This window comes from Hippoglossus stenolepis, chromosome 7 (assembly GCF_022539355.2).
Source record: "Hippoglossus stenolepis isolate QCI-W04-F060 chromosome 7, HSTE1.2, whole genome shotgun sequence".
Classification (NCBI taxonomy): domain Eukaryota; kingdom Metazoa; phylum Chordata; class Actinopteri; order Pleuronectiformes; family Pleuronectidae; genus Hippoglossus; species Hippoglossus stenolepis.
This window is the reverse complement of record NC_061489.1, coordinates 13,908,009-13,933,172: the sequence shown is the minus strand read 5'-3', so window position 1 is coordinate 13,933,172 and position 25,164 is coordinate 13,908,009. Positions and strand designations below refer to the sequence as shown.

At 42.9% G+C, this 25,164-nt stretch overlaps 1 protein-coding gene across 5 annotated transcripts in view; it reads left to right on the top strand.

The window, feature by feature from the left end:
- Window positions 1–25,164, top strand: part of mid2 (midline 2) — a 151,308-nt gene that overhangs the window by 73,679 nt on the left and 52,465 nt on the right. For all 5 annotated transcript variants that reach the window (XM_035160629.2, XM_035160627.2, XM_035160630.2 and 2 more), the window contains one exon: window positions 1,232–2,121. In XM_035160629.2, the coding sequence (XP_035016520.1) occupies window positions 1,288–2,121 (834 nt within the window). In that variant the 5' untranslated portion in view covers window positions 1,232–1,287. The remainder of the gene's footprint in view (window positions 1–1,231; window positions 2,122–25,164) is intronic.

Sequence of the window (25,164 nt, the reverse complement as noted above, 5' to 3'; positions counted from 1 at the left end):
TTTGATCAGCTACTGGATAAAGTTATAGACAAGCACTCATTTTGCTCAATCATTTCATGCTCAGCATCTCCTCACTTTGAAATATGACTTGGAGGAATAACCTGCCAGTGTCCTGTGTTCCCTGCCTCTTTATTTCACCTGTATTTTATTGTAATCTCTAAACTTAGTCATTTTTATGTGTGTAATGACCTTATCTTCAAAGAGGTCACTCACCGGAGTACCAAAAGTTAAAGGTATTTTTTTACTGATGAGTTATAAAAAGTAAAATCCAGCCCGCCACCAGTTAACCCTGCATGACGGGCGCCGTCTTTCAAACTCGACCTGGCCTAATGAAATTGTCACCATCAGCTATCTGAGGCTGTCTGGTTTAATGCTGTATTTTCACGGCCCCTGCTTTGTTTCTTTTAAAAGATGGCGAACTGCGCTCCTGTGCCCGTGAATCAGCGGCGGCGGGTGAATGGGGTGTGGTGGTGGGGTTATTGGTGATTTTTCATGTCAGTGGTTTTAAGGCCACCCGGAGGAGACAGTTTGATATGCAGCCTGTAAGGCGCTGAGATTTGGAGGTCTACGAGAAGGAGGGGGAGGATCTGAAAATCAATTCTCCTGTTTTACTCAGGCCATGTTTACACTGTCCGGCTCGGAAGTGTTGTCAGGAATATGCTTTCAAAGTTAAAAATGTTTTTAGGGTTAAGGTTTTATTGCTCGATATACCATAGAAGGTGCATAAAATGTCAGTGGAGAGTGGGAGGGAGAAAGATGGAAGTGAAAACAAATGAAGGTAAAGAGTTTGTCAGGGTTTTGAGGAATGTAGAGGCCCTCTGTTCTCTCCAACTTCCTCTTTCTCTGTCTTCTTGTGCCGCTGTGCATCTATCTCTCTTCTTCTCTGCTTTTTTATTCACTCCATTGATTTTTGCTTCCTCCTGACCATTCAGCCAACTTCTATTTCCTCCTTGTACGTTCAGTCATTCCTCTTCCCACATGCCTCCGCAGGAAGAGTCATGTGTTGAAGGCTGCTGCGAGTCTCCAGTTGTAAGCTGAGCAGCTGAGAAGTAGTTGTACAAGAAATATGTTTGTTAGGAATGATTTCTGCTGAACCTGCACAGCTCAGTCTGGATACTCTGGACAGTTAAATCCAGAAATGGCTGAATTATACAAAAAATTACCCACGAAACAAGTATTTATTTGTAAATAGTGACTGAAATATTGATGCATATCTTTTCTCTTCACGCAGGTAACTGGCCAGCTTCTGTGGGATTTGATGTCACCTTCAGATTGGTTTAACTGAAGATGGAAACACTGGAGTCTGAGCTGACCTGCCCGATCTGCCTGGAGTTATTTGAAGATCCCCTGCTCTTGCCCTGTGCTCACAGTCTTTGCTTCAACTGTGCCCACCGCATCCTGGTGTCCCACTGCTCCACCAGCAAGCCCCTCGAGTCCATCTCGGCCTTTCAGTGCCCCACGTGCCGTTACGTCATCACGCTGAATCACCGCGGGCTGGAGGGCCTTAAGCGCAATGTGACGCTGCAGAACATCATTGACCGCTTTCAAAAGGCCTCTCTTAGTGGCCCCAACTCCCCTACTGAGAGCCGGCGCCTGCAGCCGCAGCGGCCCTACACCGCCACCATTAGCGGTACAGTAGCTGGAACAGTTGGCGGCGGTGGTGGTGGCACGAGTGGAAGCAGCGCCCGCGGCAGCCCGGCCACTTCCAGCCACTCCCACCCGCACGCCAACCAAACCAACCACACCAATCACGTGAACCACACTAACGCCAACCACAGCCCGGCTGTTGTTGCTAAAATGGATCCACGCATAAGCTGCCAGTTCTGCGAGCAGGATCCGCCGCGTGAAGCGGTCAAGACGTGTGTCACGTGCGAGGTGTCGTACTGTGACCGCTGCCTGCGTGCGACACACCCGAACAAGAAGCCGTTCACCAGCCACCGCCTGGTGGAGCCGGTGCCAGATACTCACATCCGTGGCCTGACTTGTCTGGAGCATGAGAATGAGAAGGTCAACATGTACTGCTTGGTGGACGACCAGCTCATCTGTGCACTCTGCAAGCTGGTGGGGCGCCACCGAGAGCACCAGGTGTCCTCGCTCACCGAGCGCTTTGACAAGCTCAAGGTTAGTTCCTCATGTCCTTTCCACTTTACAAAGCATGAAGTCAGATCAGCTACAATTTCTATGTCTTGCCCTCATTTTTTTCCTGTTTGACTTGTGTGATAGTGAAGGTAAGTCACAACTGGTAACAGGATTTGATTGAAAGAGAAATGATGATTTGCTCCTGAGCATTGAACCCATTCCCAGACACTGAGGGTCTCATATACAGCCTGCAACTTTCATTGTGATATCTTTGTTTGCAGTTTGCCAAACAGCAAAAATCTTTAATCCATCCATCCCTACCTTGGGGATGTTCACTCTGTGCATTTCTGTTGACTGTGAACTTTTGGTACAGCTACAATTGCATCATACACACTCGCACCAGCTTTTGTTCAGCAAGAAGAACAGAAAGACAGATCCCAAACAGAGAGAGAGAGAGAAAGGGACAATTGGGAGGATGTACTGACTAGAAGGGCAGAGAGAGAGGGAGAGCAGGAGGGAGGCCGTGCTACAATAGTCGATGAGCTGGCATTCCCTGTGGCCGCCTAGCTTTCAGAGGCTCTGCGAAAAGAGCAGGACTGCTGAATCAGGGTGAAACTGAACAGAGAGAGGCACTAGCTGGTGCTAATTCCCTCACTAAAGACCTAAAGCAGCCAGACACAGCAGCTGCTCTCAAACTTTTACAAATCAAGTGAAAGTACATACACATTAGGGCTGGGCAAGAAAACAATATTAATAATTATATTGCATTATAACTTTCATCATCGTTATAACTTCATCAAATAACAAAGTTTGAATATATAAATTGATATAATGTTGTGCATAGTGGGGATGTATAACCTATGAATTATTCTACATTTTCTGCTCATCAAGAATTTTTAAACCCACACCTTAATATAATTTTGGACTCATCAGTCAGTCCTAATACGCAACATGGTTCAGTCTTTCAAAAATAGGCCAAAAAGTCAGAAGTTTGCCATCTAACAAACTGTATGATAAACTATTAGATATTTAAAGTGGATAGTTATTTTTGGATAGCTTCTATCAAACTCTAATAGCCATTAGGAAGGGCTCTTTATTGTTTACTGGCATAGAGGAACCCCCTCATTACTAGTTAACACTCTGGTTAAGGCTTTATGACGGTTAAACTGTTTTCATGCACCCCTGATACTCTGCTAATAAGCATCGTTATTGGTATAATAAACCAACTGACAGAATCATTCCGAGGAGTTCCTTCCTCCAACACAACACTTGAGCTAAATTAGTATACGGGGGAATAATATAACAGGCTCTGTGGTTCTTTTTAATTTTCTATAATGCATCTGCACAGATGACCAAACCAAAAATAACAGCGGTAAAACCTCACTCTGTGTCCATATTAATGTAGGAGCTGAAATTTACATACTCACCAGACATGAATTTTTAATGTAGAGATCCAGGCGTAAGTATTTGCCGCATTGTCTAATAGAGATAACTCGAGTTATGAAAGCAAGACTGAGGTCGTGTATTTTTGGACGACCCGACCAGCTGGAGGAGTATGACAGCACTTTTAATCCGTTGGCATCCTGCAATCGATTTTAAATTTAATTGGCAAAATAATTTTTTTATCATTTTTGGATAGATAATGGATGGATATTGGTGCAGTGATTAGCTTTGTTGCCTCGCAGTAAGAGGGTCCCCAGTTTCAATCCTGGTTCGGCCAGGGTCTTTCTGTGTTCCATGTCCTCCCTTTGTATGCTTGGATTTTCTCTGGGTACTCCCACAGATTGGGATTAGGTTAGTTGGAGACTTTAAATTGGCCATAAGTGTGAATGGTTGTTTGTTTCTGTATCTCGACCCTGTGATACACTGGCGTCCTACCCAGCTTGTACCCCACCTCTTGCCCAGTGTCAGTTGGGAATGGCTCCAGCTCCCCCCATGACCCTCAAAGGATCTGCATTATGGATGGATGGAAGAGTGTTACTCTTGCTTTTATTACCCCTCAGTTAGATTGGTGTAATTCCCTGTTTGCTCACGTAGAACAGTCGCCTCTTTGTCGTCTCCGGTAATAAATAAAAAAAAACGCAGCTGCTCGCCCTCTAATTGGAAAAGGGGAGCGTGATCACATTACACCAGCGCTGGGCCCTCTTCACTGGCTTGCTGTCAAATTCAAGATTGATTCTAAGATTTTGAACTGCTGCACCTTCACACTCCATCACGATCACTGAGGTCGACCAACCTGGTGCTCCTGGAGATCGAGGCTTTTTGCAGTGGCTGCCCCTCATCTCTGGAACAGTTTGCCCATCCATATCAGAGCCAGTTTCCATCACTACTTAAGGCCCACTTCTTCTCAGTTGCTTTTAATCTGTGTTGAGTTTGAGACCTTGATTTATTTCTCAAATATATATCATCTTTAATGTTTTATTGCTTTTGTTTACTTTATGCTCTGTTTATATATTTCTTTTAAAATCTTTTAGGTTTGTTATTTAACGCCTGTCCAACACTATGGTCGACTGTGGTTGTTTTTAACGTGCTTTTAAAATAAATGTTGACATGACTAATGGTGCTCTGAAAGGGTAAAGGGTTGAAGTAGCAGATGCAAAGCAAAGTGTTACAAATGGTTTATACTGAATGTTGTGCAGATTATCTCAGTCTTCAAATAGTTAATCTCCTACATGTTGACGTGCTGCTTTACTTACTAACTGTAAATCTTTGTAGATTATAGAAATTCCTCTGATGTTTTTCAGTCCCGAGGGAGTGAGGGCGTTTCCACTGTTTCATTGTGTGAACTGAATGTCATTGTGTAGAAATGGACACCTGAGAAAGTGCTTCACTGGCAGTTTCAGGGGCCGTATCTGTGTAGAGAGGCGTGTACTCTACAGTGTGTGTTTGTTTTGTTGGTGGCTGTTCCATTTCGCACGGAGCATTTGGGCTTTTTTGTTGCTCTACAGTACAAAAGTGTGGGTGTAAGAATATGTGAGCACCGTTTCCAGTGACACTGTTAACACTCCACATGCAACAAAAACCCATCTCATTGGGTCCCTGAGGTGAACACAACAACAGCGGCGATGTGCTCCGCAGCATAAAACCTCAGTTTTATTTTAGTCCAAATGCAATTCCACGTCCTGTATTATTGATGATTTGCTCCACCCGAAAACTTTGCCTCTCACTTTCAGTTTTACTTCAACATGTCAGCAGAATTCCACCTGCTCAGCACCTCTCAACGACCTGCATCGCAGTTTTTTTCACGAGCATTTGCCCTTTGGTGTGCCCTCCTCCCTCCACCTTCGGTCTCCTCATCCTCTACAGACTGTGGGAGAGCGCTGCTGTAAGTAGCTAGCTCTTCCCCCCTCTCCTCTTCCTCTCCACGTCGTGCCCGGCTGTGTTTTTTTTTTTAACATTCCCCCGTCCAAGGCTTTGAACTTTCTGGACTTTGAAATCCCCAGTCGGCCCAAAATCTGGGAGGAGACGGGGCCCAGTCCGAGCTGGGGCTCAGCTCACCAGTGGCAGTGGCAGCTCACTTATAATCCTCTTCTCACTCGTGGCAGAGCGGAGGAGAGGGAGTCCAATTTGTGCAAAGCTAATCATGGAAGATGTCAGTAATATATGTCTTGCTCTGCATCCTCTTTTTCTTTTTTTGTCCTTTATCCATTGATTGAGCTTTCAGTCATATGTAACTAATATTGCTATCGACTGGTCTGCTGCGGTTCCCGTATCAGCCTCTCTAATTGCCCGTTAGTCAATAACACTAACAGAAAATTTCACTCTAGCCTCCGTTTGACCTCCGCCTCCCTCAGTCTGATCTCTGACCTCTGGATTACCCTTCGCTTGCCTCCACTTCCTCTGTGTGCTGTGTACGCTGGGAGCTGCACTGTCACAAAATGATTTCTCACACATAATGGGAAAGGTAAGCTTCCCCTGGGCAAGGCGGGTGGATATTTCAGGAGAGAAAATGCCAACAAGTGCCGGCGCTGTAAGAGACAGAATGTGGCACAGATGAAACTGCAGGGAAGTGACTTAATTCCCTCAGCAGCTGTTAAGCAGAGCTCTTTGAAGCAAAGACATTTTGTGTCTTATAACTGGCAGACTTTGTTAATAGTGTCTTACTTTGATTCGCTTAAAAGACCCGCGGCATAAAGGTACTGCACTTTAGTTTTTAATTTGTTTTCACACAATCAGATCCACAGAAACCACTTCCAGCTAAGATACATTCTGTCGTAGCAGAGAATAGCTCATCACCTGCTGCTCTGGAAGTGTCTGTACTGCAGCCTCATTAGGATTTAAATTAGGCAAATGTTGTGGCAGTGCATCATCGCGTTCCAGAGGCTGGGTAGAGCAAATTAAAAAAGTGTGCGTTGCCCAGGACTTTAGTTGTACATCTGATGGAGCACTGCAAGGTGAAGAGAAAATCTAACTGCAAATGTTAAATTGCATCACTCTGGATTAATGACTGGTCAAAATTTACTTCACTTTAATTTGCATTCATGAAGTTGATGTTGCAACCACTAAACATGCGATTTAAGAGGTGACATACTTGAGTGGCTTTGATGCAGTACACTGATCTGCGAAATCTACAAGAACTGTGTGGCTGCTGTGTTCATGAGATGAGGGTTCGGTGAGAAGAGTGCTCACATGTGTACAGTAACTACGTAGCTGTGGCCAGCAGCTGGTTAGCTTAGCATATTTGCATAGCCAGTGATAAAGCAGATAAGATTAACAGTGAATGTCAGGGGTGCTGTTAAGTGGAGTTTTTGGGGTTTGGACCTCAGCATACTCGCTGTTTCCAGTCATCACGATATGCCAAGCTAACAGTCCGCTGGCTCCAGCTTCATAGATACAGTGCAGTCTGGAGAGTGGTATCAATCTTTTTATTTAACTCTGCATTCACGGGCTCCTCAGAATGTCCATTTTCTCTGGGTTGTAAAGTCCCAGGCTTTTATTGACTTGTTCAAAAATGCATTATTTTGTACGTCCAGATCATTTACATGACACCTTTACAATCTTTACAAAATTGGTTTGTTTATTTGTCAGTGTTTTCTTTTTTACTCTGCTCCATCAGAGAAATTGTCGCCCGCATCTTTGTGACAGCGTTTGCAACTCAACAGTATCTGAAGAGCCCAAGTCCTTGTTTGATGATATACAGGTACACAAATTACAATTAGAGGTGCAGAGGAGGCTGAACGAAGAATAAAGACACAGAAAAGATCAGCTGATAAAGACACAAGACAAAGGCAGATATTCTTATGATGTGTTTCAACACATCATAAGAATAAGAAGTCGTCTTTCTCTTCTTTTCCGTATTACTGGCAGTTAATTTACTGACTCTCTGGCTCCTTGAAGGGTGTGTGTGCTATAGCAGCAAGTGCTAATGAGCTGACATGTCAGCAAAGCTTACTGCTGACAGTCCTGACACTCAGACCGACAGTCGACATAAGCGGCAGATAAACTTAAAGACTTGTGATGTTTGACTTTCCTGCGGCGTCACATGCATGCTAACGCTACAGCAGTGGGATTTGTCATTTGTCATTGTCTGTGTGTGTGTGTGTGTGTGTGTGTGTGTGTGTGTGTGTGTCTCCAGTGTCTTGACAGGTCTTGACTTACTTGCACTAGATGATAGTCTGTTTTGCACATGAGAAGAATGATGAGCTATGTTAAATATTTCCAGGCGATTATTGGATTAATTCCTGTTTTGGAAGAAGCGAGTCATAGCACACTGAGGCCCCCCCCGCCCCCACCTCTCCTCCACCCCGTATCCTCTCTACCCTTTTGCTTTCTTTGCTTGCTTAACGCCCCCCCCCCTTCTATCTTCTACTTCCCTTCCGTCTAAGCTCCTTAAGCCACAAACTTTTTTACTGTGCAGCCCGTCTGCTCCTGCTGCTGACTGCGCCACCGCTGCATTCATGTACAGTTTTTGCTTTGCTAATTCCAGCAGGGAGTTCGCACACGTGTGCATGATCACAAGCATTTAATCACACCCACACTCACGTCCCAACTCTCTTTTCACACACACAGATTCAGGCCAAAACACAAAATACGGGTTCGGCTCACCTAATCTGACTATATGCTAAACACTGGCAGTAATGACTCTACGAGGAAATTAAAAAGGCTGCCATGTCAAGTGCTCAGCCAAGCTGGATTCTTCTTCTTCTCCTCCTCACTGTTTCTTTTTGCAAAGACTGACAACCTTCATATTATTTTGATCCCCCCCTTTCTGTCGTCGACCTCTCACACTGTCACTAAGTAAGAATGATTACATTTTGAGGCAGATCCAAATAAATGGCGAGATCCATGAATTTCGTTACTCTTTCTCTGCAGCATTTCTTAAACCGTGGCAGCAGCAGGGGTGCACATGCACGAACTTCGCTCTCAGATGCAATAGATTGCAAGTGACTGGTACACAGATTGAAAAATGAAAGACTACTTCTCAAACTATGGAATCTGACTGTCTGCATGGACACTAACAACTTTATGGATGATATTGGTAGCACACTGCAAACAGCGCTGCACAGCAATACAATGCAGCCTTGTTATGCGCTAGTTTTGCGAATGCAGGTACACAAACAACATCCTTTCCACCTGCTCTCTCTCACTCCTTTTCTCCCCCTCCCTCATTTGGCCTCTAGTCGGTCCATCTTGTTTTAGGTGACCCCCCACTCCTCCCCGCCCTCAGTCGCCCACACACCCACTGCAGCCGCTTATGTTGCTGGTGAGAGGGAGACTCACAGCCCTCCAGTGTGTTCTGTGTGTAGGAGGGTATACAATCGCTTTCAAACCTATGAAAGCCTGTGCGGTATTTACAGGTGTGTATGTGCGTGTGTGTGTGTGTGTGTGTGTGTGTGTGTGTGTGTGTGTGTGTGTGTGTGTGTGTGTGTGTGTGTGTGTGTGTGTGTGTGTGTGTGTGTGTGTGTGTGTGTGTGTGTGTGTGTGTGTGTGTGTGTGTGTGTGTGTGTGTGTCGAAGCAGGTCTGACATGTGTGGAGTGATTGGGAGCTGAGTGTGTGATGCCAAGGGAAATCATGGTTCTATCTGGAGAACAGTGGAAGATGGTGCACAATGAGTCATGCTAACGGAGCCGCCAAGACTCTAGTTGAAAGCTTTTAGTGCGTGTGCACGCTGCTTCTCTGCCTGCATGCGTTAACGCGCCTATCAGGACGCGTGCACGTGTTTGTGGATGTGCCAGAGCCTATACTTCACTTCACTTCACTGGCGTCCTGTCGATGCATCATGCATGTGCTGTGAAAAGCTGCTTTAATCAAACCAGCATATCATCAAATTTAGTGGGTCATGATAAAAGAAAGCTTATCAAGTCACTCCCGGCCATTGCATCATGCATATGCACAATTTATGCAGAAAGCAAGTGGAAAGCTTTTAAGGGCTTTGGTGTCAGCAGTGATACAATGCAACACAGGAGGAGGGAAATAACTCACATTGCTCCTCTCTGACTGCTCTGTGTATGTTTGAGAACGATGTATAAATGTATCCATTCCATTTATCCATTATCTGATGCCTCTGCTCACCTCCATAAAACCAGAGCAGGGTTCACTTGGTTTTCTCACTTCAGGCATCATGATGCTGATAATCACTGCTGTAGGAGGCTCCCCTGAAATGAATCATATGAAGTAGATAATGTAGCTTCTCCTAAGGTGCATATCTGCAGTGTTGTCAGTTCAGTAGGTGTCAGTAAAGTCTGCAATTAGTTTTCGGTCATTTCTACTTTTTTTACCTTCTTCAAAAAACCCACAAACACCCACTAACGTTTGTCTTTTGTCTGCAACAGGAATGGATACAGTCATCATTCACTCCCCGGTCAAATGACTCTGCAGGAGACATGTTTTTTGGGCTCTAGCTCCGATTGGCGTTAATGAAAATATGACACACGGGTGAACGTGCCAATTTCTTCTATTTCTTCCTTATTATGGTAGCGTGGACGCTGGCGATTGGCAGCTGAATTTGAAAGAGGGACTGAAGTAAAAGATATAAAATTGCAACCATCGTCCCATTGTCACTGGTCTCCACGGTGCTTCCTCGTGCTGTGTTTCCTGCTTCAGAAGCATTGATTACAGACACATTCGTGACCTCGAGCATGACTCACTAATAGAAAGACAACTCTTCTGCTGACACTGGGAGAGGAATCAATCATCTTTTCTAGCTGGTGTACCCGCGTTAAAAAAACCTGCATATTGCCACTGCAATATCATTTAGGTATATTATAATTTGGTGTTATTATATTTATGATTAAATTATTCTGAATATAAAATAATGTTCAATTTAATGTTTAGTTTTTCTGATTATTAAATTTTGTTCCTCTTCTGGAAGCCTCAAATAATTATTAAATCTTTGTAGAGTTTTATTGTCACGTGGAGTAAACACAGGATTCATCACGCTCCCTAGGATATAATTCCTCGGTACACTCTGCTCGGATTATTCTTTTCGAATGAAAATAGAACACTTAAAAAACACTGTATATCAGCACAAATGTTTAGAAGGATCAACTAGCCTGGGTCCCAATATCTGTTTTTTAAATCCATGCAGGTTGACCCCTGCACGATTTTCTTTTTTGCCTTTTTCAGTTTAAAAACTTAACTTGCAGCCTTGTGTGTATTTTAGTGTGAAGCTGTAAGAAGTTGACAACATAGCAAAGCTCAGCTGAGCCTCTGACACTTTTGGCACTCAAAGAAAATCAGTTTAACATAGGAGCTGATAAATACAAGATGTGCGTCCCTGTCCTATCTACCACACAAACATATGCATCCATGCATGCCAGATTGAGATTTGTATATGTTGTGTCTTATTTTGTTGCAGAGGCTGAATGTGTGTGTACAACATGGTGCATCATAATGCATGGCTGATCATAAACTCATTACTATTTATGTATTTTAGTCAGATGGCTGGCAGCAGCTCAGCACAACATAAGAGGATTTACACATTAATCAACAGTGGAAAACTCTTCTCGCCTCTTGCTGATGTTATTTTTTTCTTTGACTTCTGAGCATTTTGATTCCGTCCCTTTCAGACAGTGCCACGTTATTTTCCCTGCGATATCTGAGTAAGCACTTCCTGGTATTAATCTGCAGCAATCTGTGGCACAGATCACATTTATATGAGGAGAAGGGAGGTGCTCTGAGGAAACTGATGACACATGCAGTCTAAAAACATCACCACAAGGCCTGATTTAGAAATTACATTTCCGTGTCTCTGGGGAATTTGTAAGATCGTGAAAGTTTGATAAAGTCGACGGGTATATAACAGTTGTCTAATTATGTCGTGTGGCTTTGGGACAAAGGCAGCAAAGAATTAAAGGAGTATTTACACTGAGAGTGGAATGTCAGCATCGAACTCTCAATTCTCTCCTCCAGCGTATGTTTTGGTGTCTGTGCATGTGCTTCCTTTTTGCCTGGGCTGCGTGCGTGATCAACTCCACATCCTGTTGTGAGGCTGCCAGGCAGGAATAGTGTGTCACCAGTGGAAAGATGTTCAGTTTGAACTATTGACACCGGTGTGAGACGAATAGCACGTCGTCACTGGCCTCAGGACGACAGGGACCTCTGATTCATCCCCAAAACTTAAAATAGCTCTGTGGTCACTGTTCTCTGAGCTGCACCAGCAGAGCAGTAATCATGGTTTATAACAGCAATAAATCATTCGAAGTATCGGAAGGCTGAAGAGTGAATTTAAAAAGGCTCATTGAATATTCACCCATTTAACTATTTCTATTATTCTTTTAAGTTACTTTTTTGCTTTGCTTGTTTGCCAAAGTTCTATAATTAATTATACACTCCTTTACTTTAAAATGTATGTTTAATGCTACTTTAGTCGATATTTGTGTATTAATAATTGATGAAACTACTGTTATGTGAGGGGTGTTAAAATATTGAAAAACAGATTTAATTATCCCGCGACCTTGTAGTTCTCCTCTGCTCTGTGGAACTTTGCTGAATTTTTCAGGCCATTGTTTCAGTTTTGTGGCCGACACAACTTTACGATTCACTTCACTGTCGCTTTCAGATCAGTGACGATTGCAGCCGCTGTTTTCATGGAATAACCCAAACCATGCGCCAATGCATTAAACAACCAAATAACCGGTTACATCAGGTTGCCAAATATATGATTAAAATGAATGCTAAAGTTTCACCATGTCTGTTGGAATGCGTAAAATGGCAACTTTGCTCTTTAAGTTGAAACATCACCTCTGTAAGCATTAGTTCCTCTCTTCAATTTTACAGAGATTACAACTAGAAGTGTCTCTTGTTTTTTTGGAACTGGTTCTAATTTCCCATCCATAGTTTGCCTTGGCGATAGTTCTCATCGTACATTATCCCTGTTTAGTGCTCGTCACTTTTGGAAGCAGCGGCTCTGTCCACTTCAGTTTTGGCTCCAAGACAGCTGCTTTCTTTTTCTCGCAGCTTCACTATCGCAGCCGCTTGAAATGTAAAACGCATCATTTCCCTTTCAGAGCAGAGAGAAAAGAGCTCAGTGACACTGGCTGTTTAAGGCAGCAAATGACCAGAAGTGGATGTGGGCCATAACGCCTTAAGTTAGTGCGACACCAGTCCTGCCTCTTTAACATCATCTCATGAGCTGTGTTCAGTCTTTGCTCTGACGTCACTGAGGCAGCATTTCTTATCCTCTCACAAGGCCAACATTTTTCACCTTAAGCAAGACCATTAAAGTGTCAGAGCAAAATGACTTTGGTCTGAAGGTCAGTCAGGAATCGGTCGGATGAGAGAGAAAAAAAAAAGTGAAATAAAGGAGAAGATTTAATCCAGAAGGATATTGGCAGTTGATGAATTTCTTTGAAAAAGCCCCAGATTTTCGGTCTGATCTCTGTCATTACTTAGGAATGTGATTTTCCTCCAAACGTCAGCAGCAGACAGCTGGGTAAGAAACTGCAAGAGAGAAATGACAGAGAGTTTTTCCGATAGTTTAAAAGATTCAGCCTAAGATGTTTGATATGTGAGTCATTATTGTTTTATAGCAGAGGCTGTTTAGTGGTAGAATGGAAGATACAACACTCAAATTCATTATTGAGGTTAAGTATCATCCTGTAATGTTTTTTTTTTTTAAAGACCTTGCACCTTGTCCCATCTCAGAACGTAATTAACTCTAACACATCTCTGGATTATGGATAGGGTTTACATTTACATTTACTCATTTACCCACGACTGATTACATTTATAATGTTTATTTTGACATTATCTTGAGGAGAAAGAAAAGGCCTAGTCGGGGATTTCTAAGAATGTGTTTGTTGCTTTGGCAAAGCTGAGCAGAATTTTAATCTCCCACACTTTTCTCCATCTTGACGCTCAGTCTCCGACACAGCTGCCTTAGACAGAAATGTTCTCCACTGCGTTCCAATCTCATGAATCCACCGCTTCCTGAAACACGCACTCTCAGAATACTTGCACACAATATAATAATTAGCATCATTATCTAACACAGTCACACTGACAAATGTACAGGTTTGAGTAGGAAAGTAGATTGTGTATTTTCTGCAGTTACGTTTGCATTGTTTGTCATTAAGGACATTCATTTAGGAAACAACAGAAAAAGTTGGGAAGAGTTTTACCAATTCTAAACACACATTACCATAATATGGATTTGGACCAGCAAGCAAAAGTCAATCAATGTAGAAAATACAACCATTGTTTCTGCTAGAAAATAGAAAATGTCTGCATGTGTTTAGATTGTACATTTAAAAAGTTGTGTTTCCTGTATTTAGCAGTTTGGGGCTGGGGTGCTTAACTGCATGGAGACGTGTACACCTCAAATGAACCTGTGTGTCGTGTGAGGGGCACCAGACATTAGAAGTTCAGTCCACGATGTACACGTTTTTTAGATTTACAGGATTTCGGACAGGATTCTGCCGCAGGAGCTGGGAGAAGAGGAACAGCCGGACAATAAGTCTGTGAACTGACTTTGTGATGTGTCGTTATCTGGGAGCTTGTACATTTCATGTGGCACAGAGACTGAGAACACAGGTTAACAGCGCTGTGCTCCGACATCCCGCTCTTAAAGCCGATGTGGGGTGCTGATGCATGCTTAATAGCATGCGGGGCCCCTTTTATGGCTTCTAAAAAGGGACACATCACCTATCCTCTGCGGACACTGTAGTGGTGACAGCAGCAGCCGCCATCCTCTCCACTAAAGCTCCACAGAGAAGACGCATCATAACAACGTGTGCATCTAAGGTCGTGCATGCAGCACTTACATGTAGTTATCACTGACTGTATATAAATGGAGCTTTAATATGCGGAGGGATTCGGGGGTTAATCACGGTAGGATGGATGGAGGGGGACGGAGCTGCCGTATCTAAGTCCCGTCAATACACAAGCTCGACGAATCATGAGCCAGCCTCACTTATATAGCATCAAACCTTTTGACATGTATTTTGACTCTTTAGTTTGGTCGATGTCTCTTGTGCTAACATGGAGGAGGCAGGGTTTATGATCTATACCGCAGCCAGCCACCAGGGGGAAATCCAGACTTCAGTTTTGGGGAGCTGTCATGTCAACCTATGGGAGTCACCATATGTGTCAAGATTATTATTTCTCATGTAATGTTATACGTAGCATGAAATAATGACAAACACACACACACGCACCAGCAATGTAGACTTTTCCTTTTAGTTTCAATTACATATATTTTCTTAACTGATCTGTCAGCGTAAATGAGATTTAAGAAAATAGCCATAGTTTTAAAAGTCCATCCACATGCAGTATTAAAACAAAGACACCGGTCGTCTCTGTATTTGATAGCACTGGCTGTTTCAGCTCTGTATAACTTCTTTAGAGATTTCCCTTTGGAATGTGCTGCAGCTGCCTGTGCTCGTAAAAGCCACCCAGCCAATACCATTACTTTTCTTTATTACTGAGACCTTAATTGTCCTAAAACCTCAACCAAGTTATTATAGAGACTATATCTGTTGTGTAGTTTTATTTCTTCCATTCTGCATGTGGTTGTTTCATTTTAATGAGATTTTACTATTCCAACAAAATTATTATTTCTTTAAAATGTTTTATTGCATTGATTTGTTCTGTATTTATTGAGCCAAAAACTTCCTCAGACCAGATTTGTTGTGTAAAACCTGCTGAAGTAACACTGCAACAAAGATTGTGTTCACTAAAATGCAGAAGCTAATTCCATCCTCCTGATCCTGACGTCACTCCTCTGCAGACACGTCCCTGGCAGTTTCTTGCCTGCTGGGGTCATGCAGAGGAAGTTCAGCTCCCCAGGGAGTCGTAGAGACAGGAATGTTTGGTCCAGATATTGACGCCAGAAAAAACAACCGTGCAGGATTGCAGGAACGCAGGGAATGCGTCTCCCCTATGTTCAGACAGTGTACAGAGGGTTTCCTCGTTCTGTGACTCTGGTGCCGGGACAAATCAGGAATGCGGGGCAGTGGAGTTGAGCCTCAGCTATGGCATTTTGCTCTCTGGCTGTCATGCCTTAGGAATTTTTCACTTCCTTAAGTCTGCTGGTGCTGGGATTCCCACCACGTGAATCTGTAGCGTAACATGTGACAGGCCGACTAACAGCAGAACATCTGCAGATGCCATGAACATTTACGCGCTCAATCAATTGCGTTTATCTTACATCGCCTCTCTCCCTCTCTCTCCTCTTTTCTTTTTCACTTCCTACTCGTCTTGCTGAAGTGTCCATCTCAGGTTTCGGTCCCCCTGCCAGCAGCTGGTATGGTAACAGGTGTCATATATAGACGTTATGTAGCTGCCATCAGTGCTACGGTTACATGACCTCAGCTATAAATAAATAATAATGACATGATTTACTGTGCTGCTTCCTGGGCACAGTCGGTCCAATTAGATAAGGCAAAGTACAGTAGAGATAGAATAAATCACTTCGCCCACCTTGAAGGAAGCAAACCCATCTGTTAAGGTGGACAGAGCTGCTTTGATACTAATGGAGACACTTTGTCTTGTCACTGACCACTGCCTCCGTCTGTGTGTGTGTGTGTGCGTGTGTGTGTATAAGTGTTATTTGCTGACTGACGCCTGGGCAGATGAGAGCCAGGGTCTTTTTTTGTTCTACAACTGATCGCCCGCAGGGCCCGACAGGGGGTTACACTGTGGTGGGTGAGATAAAATGCCTCAGAGTGGAAATCTCACTGTTTCTCTGCAACGTGCATATAGCTCAGGGAACTTTCCAGCGGGTTACGAGGCAATCAAATCACACAATAAACTGGATTTGTGCAAAAGCAAGAGTTTTAATCTGAAAGGCAGGGAAATGGGGGAAGTATATTTGCTGGTAGACTGAGTTAAAACCACGCTGTGATCTGTCAAGATAAGCAAAAGTTTTAAAGAAGAATGGTTTTGTGGAGGCTAAAGTCGAGGCTGCAGTAAAAGTAGCCTTGGAATCAGATGCTTTACGTCAGAGCCGTCTGCGCCTCCTCCTTCCTACCGTCAATAATAATGTATTATTTTTGCAATATGAACCCCTTCAGCAGGCAGCACAACATCAACCTAGATTCTAACACACACACCATGGCATGTGTTTTTATATAAATGTTGCATATAGAGCATTCGCCCCCCTGCTGGAAACACCAGTCGTCGTGTGCTTTTAGAAACGAGGCATTTGCCGCCTCTCAACCCTCTCACCCAAAAAAACCTTATCACACTCGCACAGAACCAAACCCCACGTATGCAAGTCCATGAGCTCAGATGAACTTCTCTGGAGATTTTGCTGGAACCTGACAAGTGTAAAGCTTTTAGCTCGGAAAGTGTCAGTCACACCAGATTATTGTTCCTGTTATGCAGCTGAAGGTTTAAAGAGATGACGTGTAAAGCACCATCGAACGCTCAGATGACAAACAGACTCCAACGAGAGAGTAGATTAATTTGTAGAAGCTCAATTATTAAAGATAAAACGTGTCATTTCCAGTTGGATGGCTGTTTGCAGTGAAGCTCTTCTGTTCTGCCTTTAGGGCAACTGGTCCTATAGCATGAATCTTAAAGTGAGACGTAGAGATAGCAGAGAGTCTCAGAGTCGAGATTATTTTTGTCACAGTTATTTAGTTAATCACGGTGATAAAGACGGAATGAATAAACAGAGGACAAGAAGATGAAGGTCAGGGTTGAGGAAGAGATGAGGAGGGGGCACGGCTGGCATCGAAGAAGAGCGAGGATGAGCGATCAGATGTGGCAGGGCAGAAAAAAGCAAATAGTGGGGGTGGAGAGAAGCTTCACAGATTCCATGATGTCGACTTTCAGGGTGGTTCATTCGTCATCATCGCTCAACATTTTAAATGACAAACCCTTGCTCCTACCTAGCCTGCCTCCAGCAAAGCCACAGGTGAGGTTGTCAACACAGTCAATTGAATATGAAATAGTAAAGCGATGAGGTTGATTTTGTATATTTATCCTTCATTTGCATTTTAAGGAAAAACATTTTCCTCTTTTCAGCAGTCACTTGGTTCTGCATGATTCACTTAGAGGAAGCTGATGCAAGGTAAATCTTAAAGATTAAATATCTGCTTTTGATAGAAGAAGGTGACTGGAGTGTAAAGCTTCAACACCATTTCACCGAGCCCTCCTTCTTCTGAAGCGAAGATTTTCAACATTTAGTGAAATACAGTATTTACTTTCTCCAGCGAGAGCTCCACAGGAAGACTGTTTTGTATCTGGAGCCAGTTAGCGTAGCTTAGCATATTGCCTGGAAACAGGGAAAACAGCTCACCTGGCTCCGTCTCAAAGTAACAGCAATCCTTCTCCCATGCAGCGTCTCCAAACCTTCTTAATTAACATGTTGTGTTTTGTTTGTTTACTCTACAAACAACAAAAACTTGCTGCCTATTTACAGCAGGTTATGAGCCAAACTGTTTCTTGGACACGACCAGTATAACCTCCTCCAGTTGCCTGGCAAATTAGTCCTGGCCAAGAAACAGGTTGGCACATAACCCCTGTATGATTCAGTGAATTGTTGCTTTTACACTTTTTGTACAAATGAAATATATTAAATGTAATGTGTTAATTACTGAGCTGAAGAGATGCTGTTTGGCAAATTGAGTTTCCTTAGGACCGAGCAAGGTGAGCTATTCCCCCTTGTTGGATGCTAAGCTAAGCTAACTGCTTCCAGCTATATTTTTATCCGTACAATAAAATCCACCTAAATCTATATTTTAAATGTCAAACTATTGCTCTATACATGCAGCAGTAGGTCTGTAGAGTATTGAATTAGGTAATTTTTATGTTTTTTAGTATTGTTTATGGCATTTTTGTCTTTATTTAGATAAATACAGTGGAGGAGAAAGGAAATGAGGTCAGGGGGTAGAGGAGAAGCTGCTGCTTCAGGCCCTTGTGGTATTTAACCAGGAGGTTAGTGGTTTGATCCCGGCTCCCCCAGTCCAAAGTGTCCTTGGGCCAGATACTTTATTTAGGCCAGACCATACTGATCATCTATCCCTTACCATCTCACTGTATTTATTTAAATAAAGGAAAAGAAATTTTAAAAAAAAATATATATATATATGCACACGTATGTATTTTGATGCATAGGAAGAGATTATCATGATGATGAAGAACACAATGATGATGATGACTGATCCGATCCTTCACAAATATTCTCTGTGTCCAGCCTGATTCAGTTGCTCCTTCCAGGCAGCCGTGTCTCAGAGGAGAAAAATGGCTTTGAGGTGAATGTACCAGCTCAACCAGAAATCCTCACATATCCAGGGTTTGTGAAGTGCACATGAATTTTCCACAAGCACAAATGTGCCGGGCTCCATGTGTCGGAAGTCAGATTATCTGGTCTGTCACTTTGCCACGAGTGATATGGTTAAACACCGTCAAGGACTGTGAAAGCTGTGGGGCCACAATGAAAACTTTACAACTGTCAAGTCAGTTATTCATTGCGTTCTCACGGGCAAAGCGTACACAGCTGTGTCTTCAGGGAACAAAAACACCAACTGCCAGCACTAACTTTATCAGTCTCTCTCAATGACTTTCAGCAACTTCATGTTTTCCTTGGATAAGATCTAATGAGAGAGCATGACGTGACCAACCAATGAGGGCTGGGGCTGGATCCTATGACATGAAGTGTTCACAGTGTGTAGATATGTTGTGATGGCTTAGTATATTTACAGCTTTAAACTATTGATCGTGGCATCATGTCAACATCTGTCCAATGTGAAATGATTCGGGGGCGATGAAGTAACTAAAAAGTAAAAAATACCCCGGCTCCGTCCCCAAACCACATTTGTAACCTTCAAACAAATGTGACTTCTTTGACTTCATCTCTTTCTCACCTTAGGTTGACACTTTATGCTCACAGGCTTAAAGTCGCGTTAGTGAGAACAACAGCATTCTGTACGGATTAGCCAACAAGGCTCCATTGACGACCGAGCTTATCTCACGGCTGTGTTTTTGGGTGTTTTTTGCACAGCACTTGGTGCTGCTAAATTCAAGCAGGATTTTGGCACCTAATTAGAAATCAATTCCTGATTGTAGTTATTCACGTAAAAGATGTTGGTGAGATGAGATTCATGCTGCAAAATATGAAATTGGAAAGTGATGTGAAATTTCCTGCAGTGAAAGAAAAAAACACGAGGTTATCCTTGGCTTGTGAACACATCCGCATTATTTAGATAAAAAAAATACAAGTTTTATTCCTCATAGTGGGATATTATTCCAGCACCCAGATAACCAATCAGGTCGCTTGTTTTTTCTCCTGACAAACATCTTCTGCGGCAGCCACTTGTTTCTGTGTCATAAGGGTTTTAGAAATATGGAGCCCAGCAGAGGACTCCGCGTTCCCATCAGTCAGATTGACTCAGACCCAACACGCTGCTCTCTCTGTTACTGCATTTTAGAAAATATAACGAAATGAATAACCGTGTCATATGAATGTACCAATGAGCCGGCAGCTAGAAAATTGTATTACAGCCAATGATACGTGGCGGCTCGGTCCCCGTCTGTCTGTGTCTCTTGCTGTAAGGCGCTCTTTTTTCATTCTCTGTCCCTTTCTGTAGCTAAGCAGGAATTTTGGCTAAATTAATTTCTGAATAAGATCCATTTGCTATGGAAACCAATCAGGAGGAGGACAGAGGGACAGGGAAGCTCATCGTGCTGCGAGCTGCTGCTTGGAGCTGGTGTAGTTGGAGGTTAATACCAAGGACAGGTGATTAGTAATAAGCCACAGAAACACTATCTAATGAGCTGGGCTGTGCCCTCGCTGTCACACATGGCATATTTCCCAAACACTGTATGTCATATTTACAGTGCATCTCTTTATTTATTTTTGCTTTATTGGTGTATTAATGTACCAAAGTTTGAGAAAAGGCAGGTCATTTTTCATAGTTTCTGGAAGATATAGTAGGCACCCTAAAAAAGTTAAGAGCCGGAAAGCGGAGGAATTATCAGACACACGCAGGGGCTGTGAAAGTATTACAAACTCTAAACCTTAAATCAATAATTCCTGCTCTCAAACTGAAAGACCACACTCTTGAATGAAACTTGAATACATTACCTCATCTGTGTACATGATTTTTGCCTTAGTTACATCACATAGATTTTCAAGCTGCTTCACAACATCATTAAACCAGGTCTTTTGTTATTGTTTTTGATTGAGAGACGCCTAGCGGCTGAAGTTGTGTTGCCTATTATACATTTAACAGAGTAACCCTTTACTTTTTACTGCCTATACAAATTTTCCTTCTTTTAAATGTGTTTTGTTTCCATCTGTCACATTGTACTGCTACAGTTTCCAGCAGTTAGTAAATCTCCTGGAAACATCTTGATTTCAATTCAGCATTGTTTGAACAGTTATCTGTGGGTGAAACGTACCAAGCAAGAAATCAATCACACCAACCCAGACATGCAGCGTGCATCCTGAGCTGCTGTTTGTGATCATATTCATGTTTCTTCTATCTTACAATCTCTGCCTCTTTCAGTGCTGCTGTGTCCATCACATTGTTCCCACACATTAGACAACCCCACCATAGCGGTTTCAGATATAACTATCGTAATCACTACAGAGCTCGGTGCTTTGTTCCTGTCAATATTGCACATAAGAAGACTTCTACCTGAGTATTGATGTTTTATTCTGGCCTCTGATGCCACCCAATGAGAGCCGCGCTACAGCCTCCATCTGCACAAAGCACCCGGGCTGAGCCACACTGATGATAATGTCTTCAGTCAGGAGTCACAGTGGTCGGCTACAGCTTGAGTCTTGAGGACAGGAATAATCCTTATCTTGCCCACAGCCAGCGGCATCAGCCTAATGATATCATCTACTGTGGATACGGCTGGACATGGATAACAAGGATCTGTTATGAGCTGCGCAGCGCACTACACTGGGATGATGAAACTATTTTGATCCACTCGTACCTGCTGATCTATAATATACTGTAGGTTCTGGTGTGTGCAGGGGGAAAGTAGTTCATGAATCAATGAAGAGACGAGGGCTTCAGATGGACACACTGAGCTGAAATAAGAGTTGGAACAGTGTCAGACAGATAAGAAAGATACTGGATCTGTTGCATCAGTCCGGGTTCAACTTCTGCTCCAGACTTTGACCACTCTGCAACTTTCAAATTTAGAATAAAAGTCTAGTCATTACATGTCTGAAAAGCCAGTAATATATGTTGTCAATTCAGTTTTCTATCACAAGCATTAGATATAGATTCAGTAAATACCTCACACCGTCTCACAGCGCCTCTCGGCAAGAAGGTTCGATTCCCGACTTGGCCAGGGCCTTTCTGAATGGAGTTTGAATGTTCTTCCCTTGTCTGCATAAACTTTCTCCAGTTACCCATTCCAAAGACTGTAGGATCTGGTCAATTCTTCTCCGTTGCTCTCTTTTAAGCAGAGATATTGATCACACTGCCAAGCAACTAGTATATCTGTTATTTTCCTTTCTCACCATTAATCCATGAAACTGAATTTGCACTGCTCCAACAAAAATCCAGCGTAAGCCCAGTGAAATGAAACAGAAAGATCCTTTAAATCCATTCCACCATATTCACTGTTTTCTACTAACCCCACTTCATCTCTGTCTGGCCCCCTGTAAATCCACTGCATCTTTACATTTAGATATCACACCATTCTCTGTCTCTGCCTCTGATCTGATATTAAATTATCTAATGAAGATCCACAGAAGTTTTTCGAGACAGTCTGGGATATGACTTTCTTTCATGCATTTATTTCTGTCTTTTCTTATTCTTTGTCCTTTTTTTAAAGCTTATTTCTAATAGTTCTGAGTCATTCTGTCCCAAACCAAAACAAGTAATTGGGAAGATGAAATCCAACACAGACACATGGGATATGTAAGAGTCAAATAAAATGCCAGCTTGTGTCTACTCTCCGCTGCTCAGTAGTCATGACGATCTTTTATTCCCCTTCTAACCTACAGAGAAACGTATTGATCCTAATCCCCTCATGTGGCTAAAAACTTAAATTGCTATTGGATTTGTGTCCATTTAAGATGGCTTTTTTTTTCTCTTATAATTAGCCTTGAGAGGAAAAGGCAATAGGGATTTGTAAAGCAGACTCCAAAGAGCGGTTGACTGGGACAGTATACCAATCGCCCCTCTGTGCCCCTTTCCCTGGTTTCCTGCTTCCTTTTTCTTTCTTTTTATTTTATAAAATTTTTCCCAGAAGACTTCAAATGAAACGAAAGTAAGCATCTTCTTTCCGTCTGCTCCCGCTGTTCAGAGATCCCCCGAGTGTTCACGCAGTCGCTCGTAGCTTGAAGGTCACAGGAGTTAACTCATCTGTCGCATCGCATTAAGAGCAAACACTAGTAATCAAAGTTTAAAATTCACTGTTAAATTAGATCACATTTTCTTTGTTGTACATTTATTGCTTTATATTGAGTTGATACTTCCCCTAAATGACGAGCAAAGACAAAAGGTGTAAATTAAAGTTTACTTAATAGTCAGATAGAAACCAAAAGTGCCAACCTTTTAGCTTCTTAGCATCCCTTAATTGGGCACCAGCCAGCGGATTATGAGACAAGCGTGACCGTTTGTTACACTCCGTCGCAGTACGTCGGTCTCAGGGGTTCTGCCCTATTGACTATTATCCTCAGACAAAACCCCAGTTTCCCTGCAGACTTGTGTTACTGACACGTCCGCACTCTGAAAAGCCTTGTGTTCACAACAGCTGTAAAGTGAGCGTGTTCTATTCTATTGCTCTTCTCTCCAGTTTAATCTCTCCCTCTTTTTCTCGCTCTCATTTCAGCCTCATTGTTTCTCTTGTGCATGGGGGAGGATCCTGCATTAATTAAAAGAAAAAGACTTTTGAAGTCGGATGCTCGGCCTCGGGAGGTTTTGCTTCATGTTTAGTTGTGGCAGCTGTTGCATTTATTGTTGTTGTGTTGTTGTAGCATCCCAGACATTCAGGTACTGGACAGTCATTTTATTAGACAAGTGATGCAGTGCAGCACAAAACCTTTGTTAGTTTCCCCCCCAAAATCCAATCACTTTGATATATTTATGGTTTTCTCCCTCCTGATATTTGACCTCAAGCAAAAGTCCTTTAATGATCCTTTAACAAAGTAGAGGTCAAGATCAAGCCCATGCCTCAGATTTATCAGTAACACAGCACAATTTAACTGTGATATAATTTCCAAAATTGTCAACTGTTGATTTTTCACATTTACTGTCACAGTTATATTAATGATTTATTAGTTATCACCGGCCGGGGTCATAAATATATATATTTATACAGCTCCTCAAAAACGGAGACAAAGCATCTTGATGGTTACAATGCAGGTCATAATTCCCATGTTTCCATGGTAGTGGATGCGACATGGGCTAAAATATAATGGCACATCAAATTATTTTTTGGCTTGGTTTCTTTCATTTAACTACTTCTTACTACACTGATAACAAAGTCCACAACTTTCTGGTTTTATTTTGATGCTATAAAAATGGGGTGAAACCTCATGATTGACAACTGAGACTGACTCAGGATTTGGTAGCTCACACGTATCAGCCGGAACTCGACACCACGGCTCCATCCCCTGTTAGCAAGATGCCAGCGTTCGTATCTGGCTTTATTTCTGGATGGAGGAAGTGGAGACATCTGTCTGCAGTCTATGGTGCAGAGTCTGTGAACAGTGATGACGAGGGATGAAACTGTGACAGCAGTCTTAAACCAGAGATGGATGTGTGGCTGATAAACCTTACATCATACCCAAGTCTCCTGCTATGAAAGACGTATCATTTTACCCCTCTCTCCAGTCTCGACAGATCTGAAATATGAAAGAGGAATATGGATCATCTGTAAAGAAATGAGACCAGGACCCCCTCAACACGATGAAGTCATATGAGGGGGTGGTGATCTAACCCAAGATGATGGGCTGTCAGCAGCTGCAGTGGTAACTGTGCCAAGATGGACAGAATAAGGACTCCAGAAGCGAGGCAGAGCGAGGAAGGAGGCAGAGAGTCAGGTTATGGGGAGAGGAGACATAGTGTAGAAACGGGAAAAAGGTAGAGCATGACAGAAAGACGGATAACAAGGGGAAAGGAAGCCACAGCAGAGACAGAGGACTGATATGGAGGGCTGGCCAGATTGGAGCTACTCGGCCAAACTGCCCCTCTCAGCATGGGACTGGTGCCTATTTCCATCCCATCAACCCCCTCCATCTCTGCCCCACTCTCTCTGTTCACTCTCATGCCACATCCACAGCTGAATCTGTGAATGAGTGATATTACCTTATGCTAATAACCTGCAGGCTGCCCCAGAGAGTCCCATCACGGGCCTGAAGCAACTGAAATGTAATTTGTCAATCATTTCCTCCTCGGCTTTTATTTCCTCCTCCCTACATTCTGACACGTCTTCTTTGGCTTTCCCATTTCCTACCTTCATTTAGCTCCATCTCCCTCCATCTCTTGTCTGTCTCTGGATTCGGATTCTGTTTCGGATTCACCTCCTGGAATTTCTACTTTTCCACGCCAGTAAACACATAGGTGGACGTGTCGATAAATTCCAAAAATAAATAAATATGTTAAAATGACCACGGTTGGTGGTAGAAACAATTTTTAAAATTAGCTTAGGTATAATGAAAGTTTTATAAATGGACATTCAGATATGACTAGATAAAAACAAGCTGCACACACAAGCTATTTCCTACT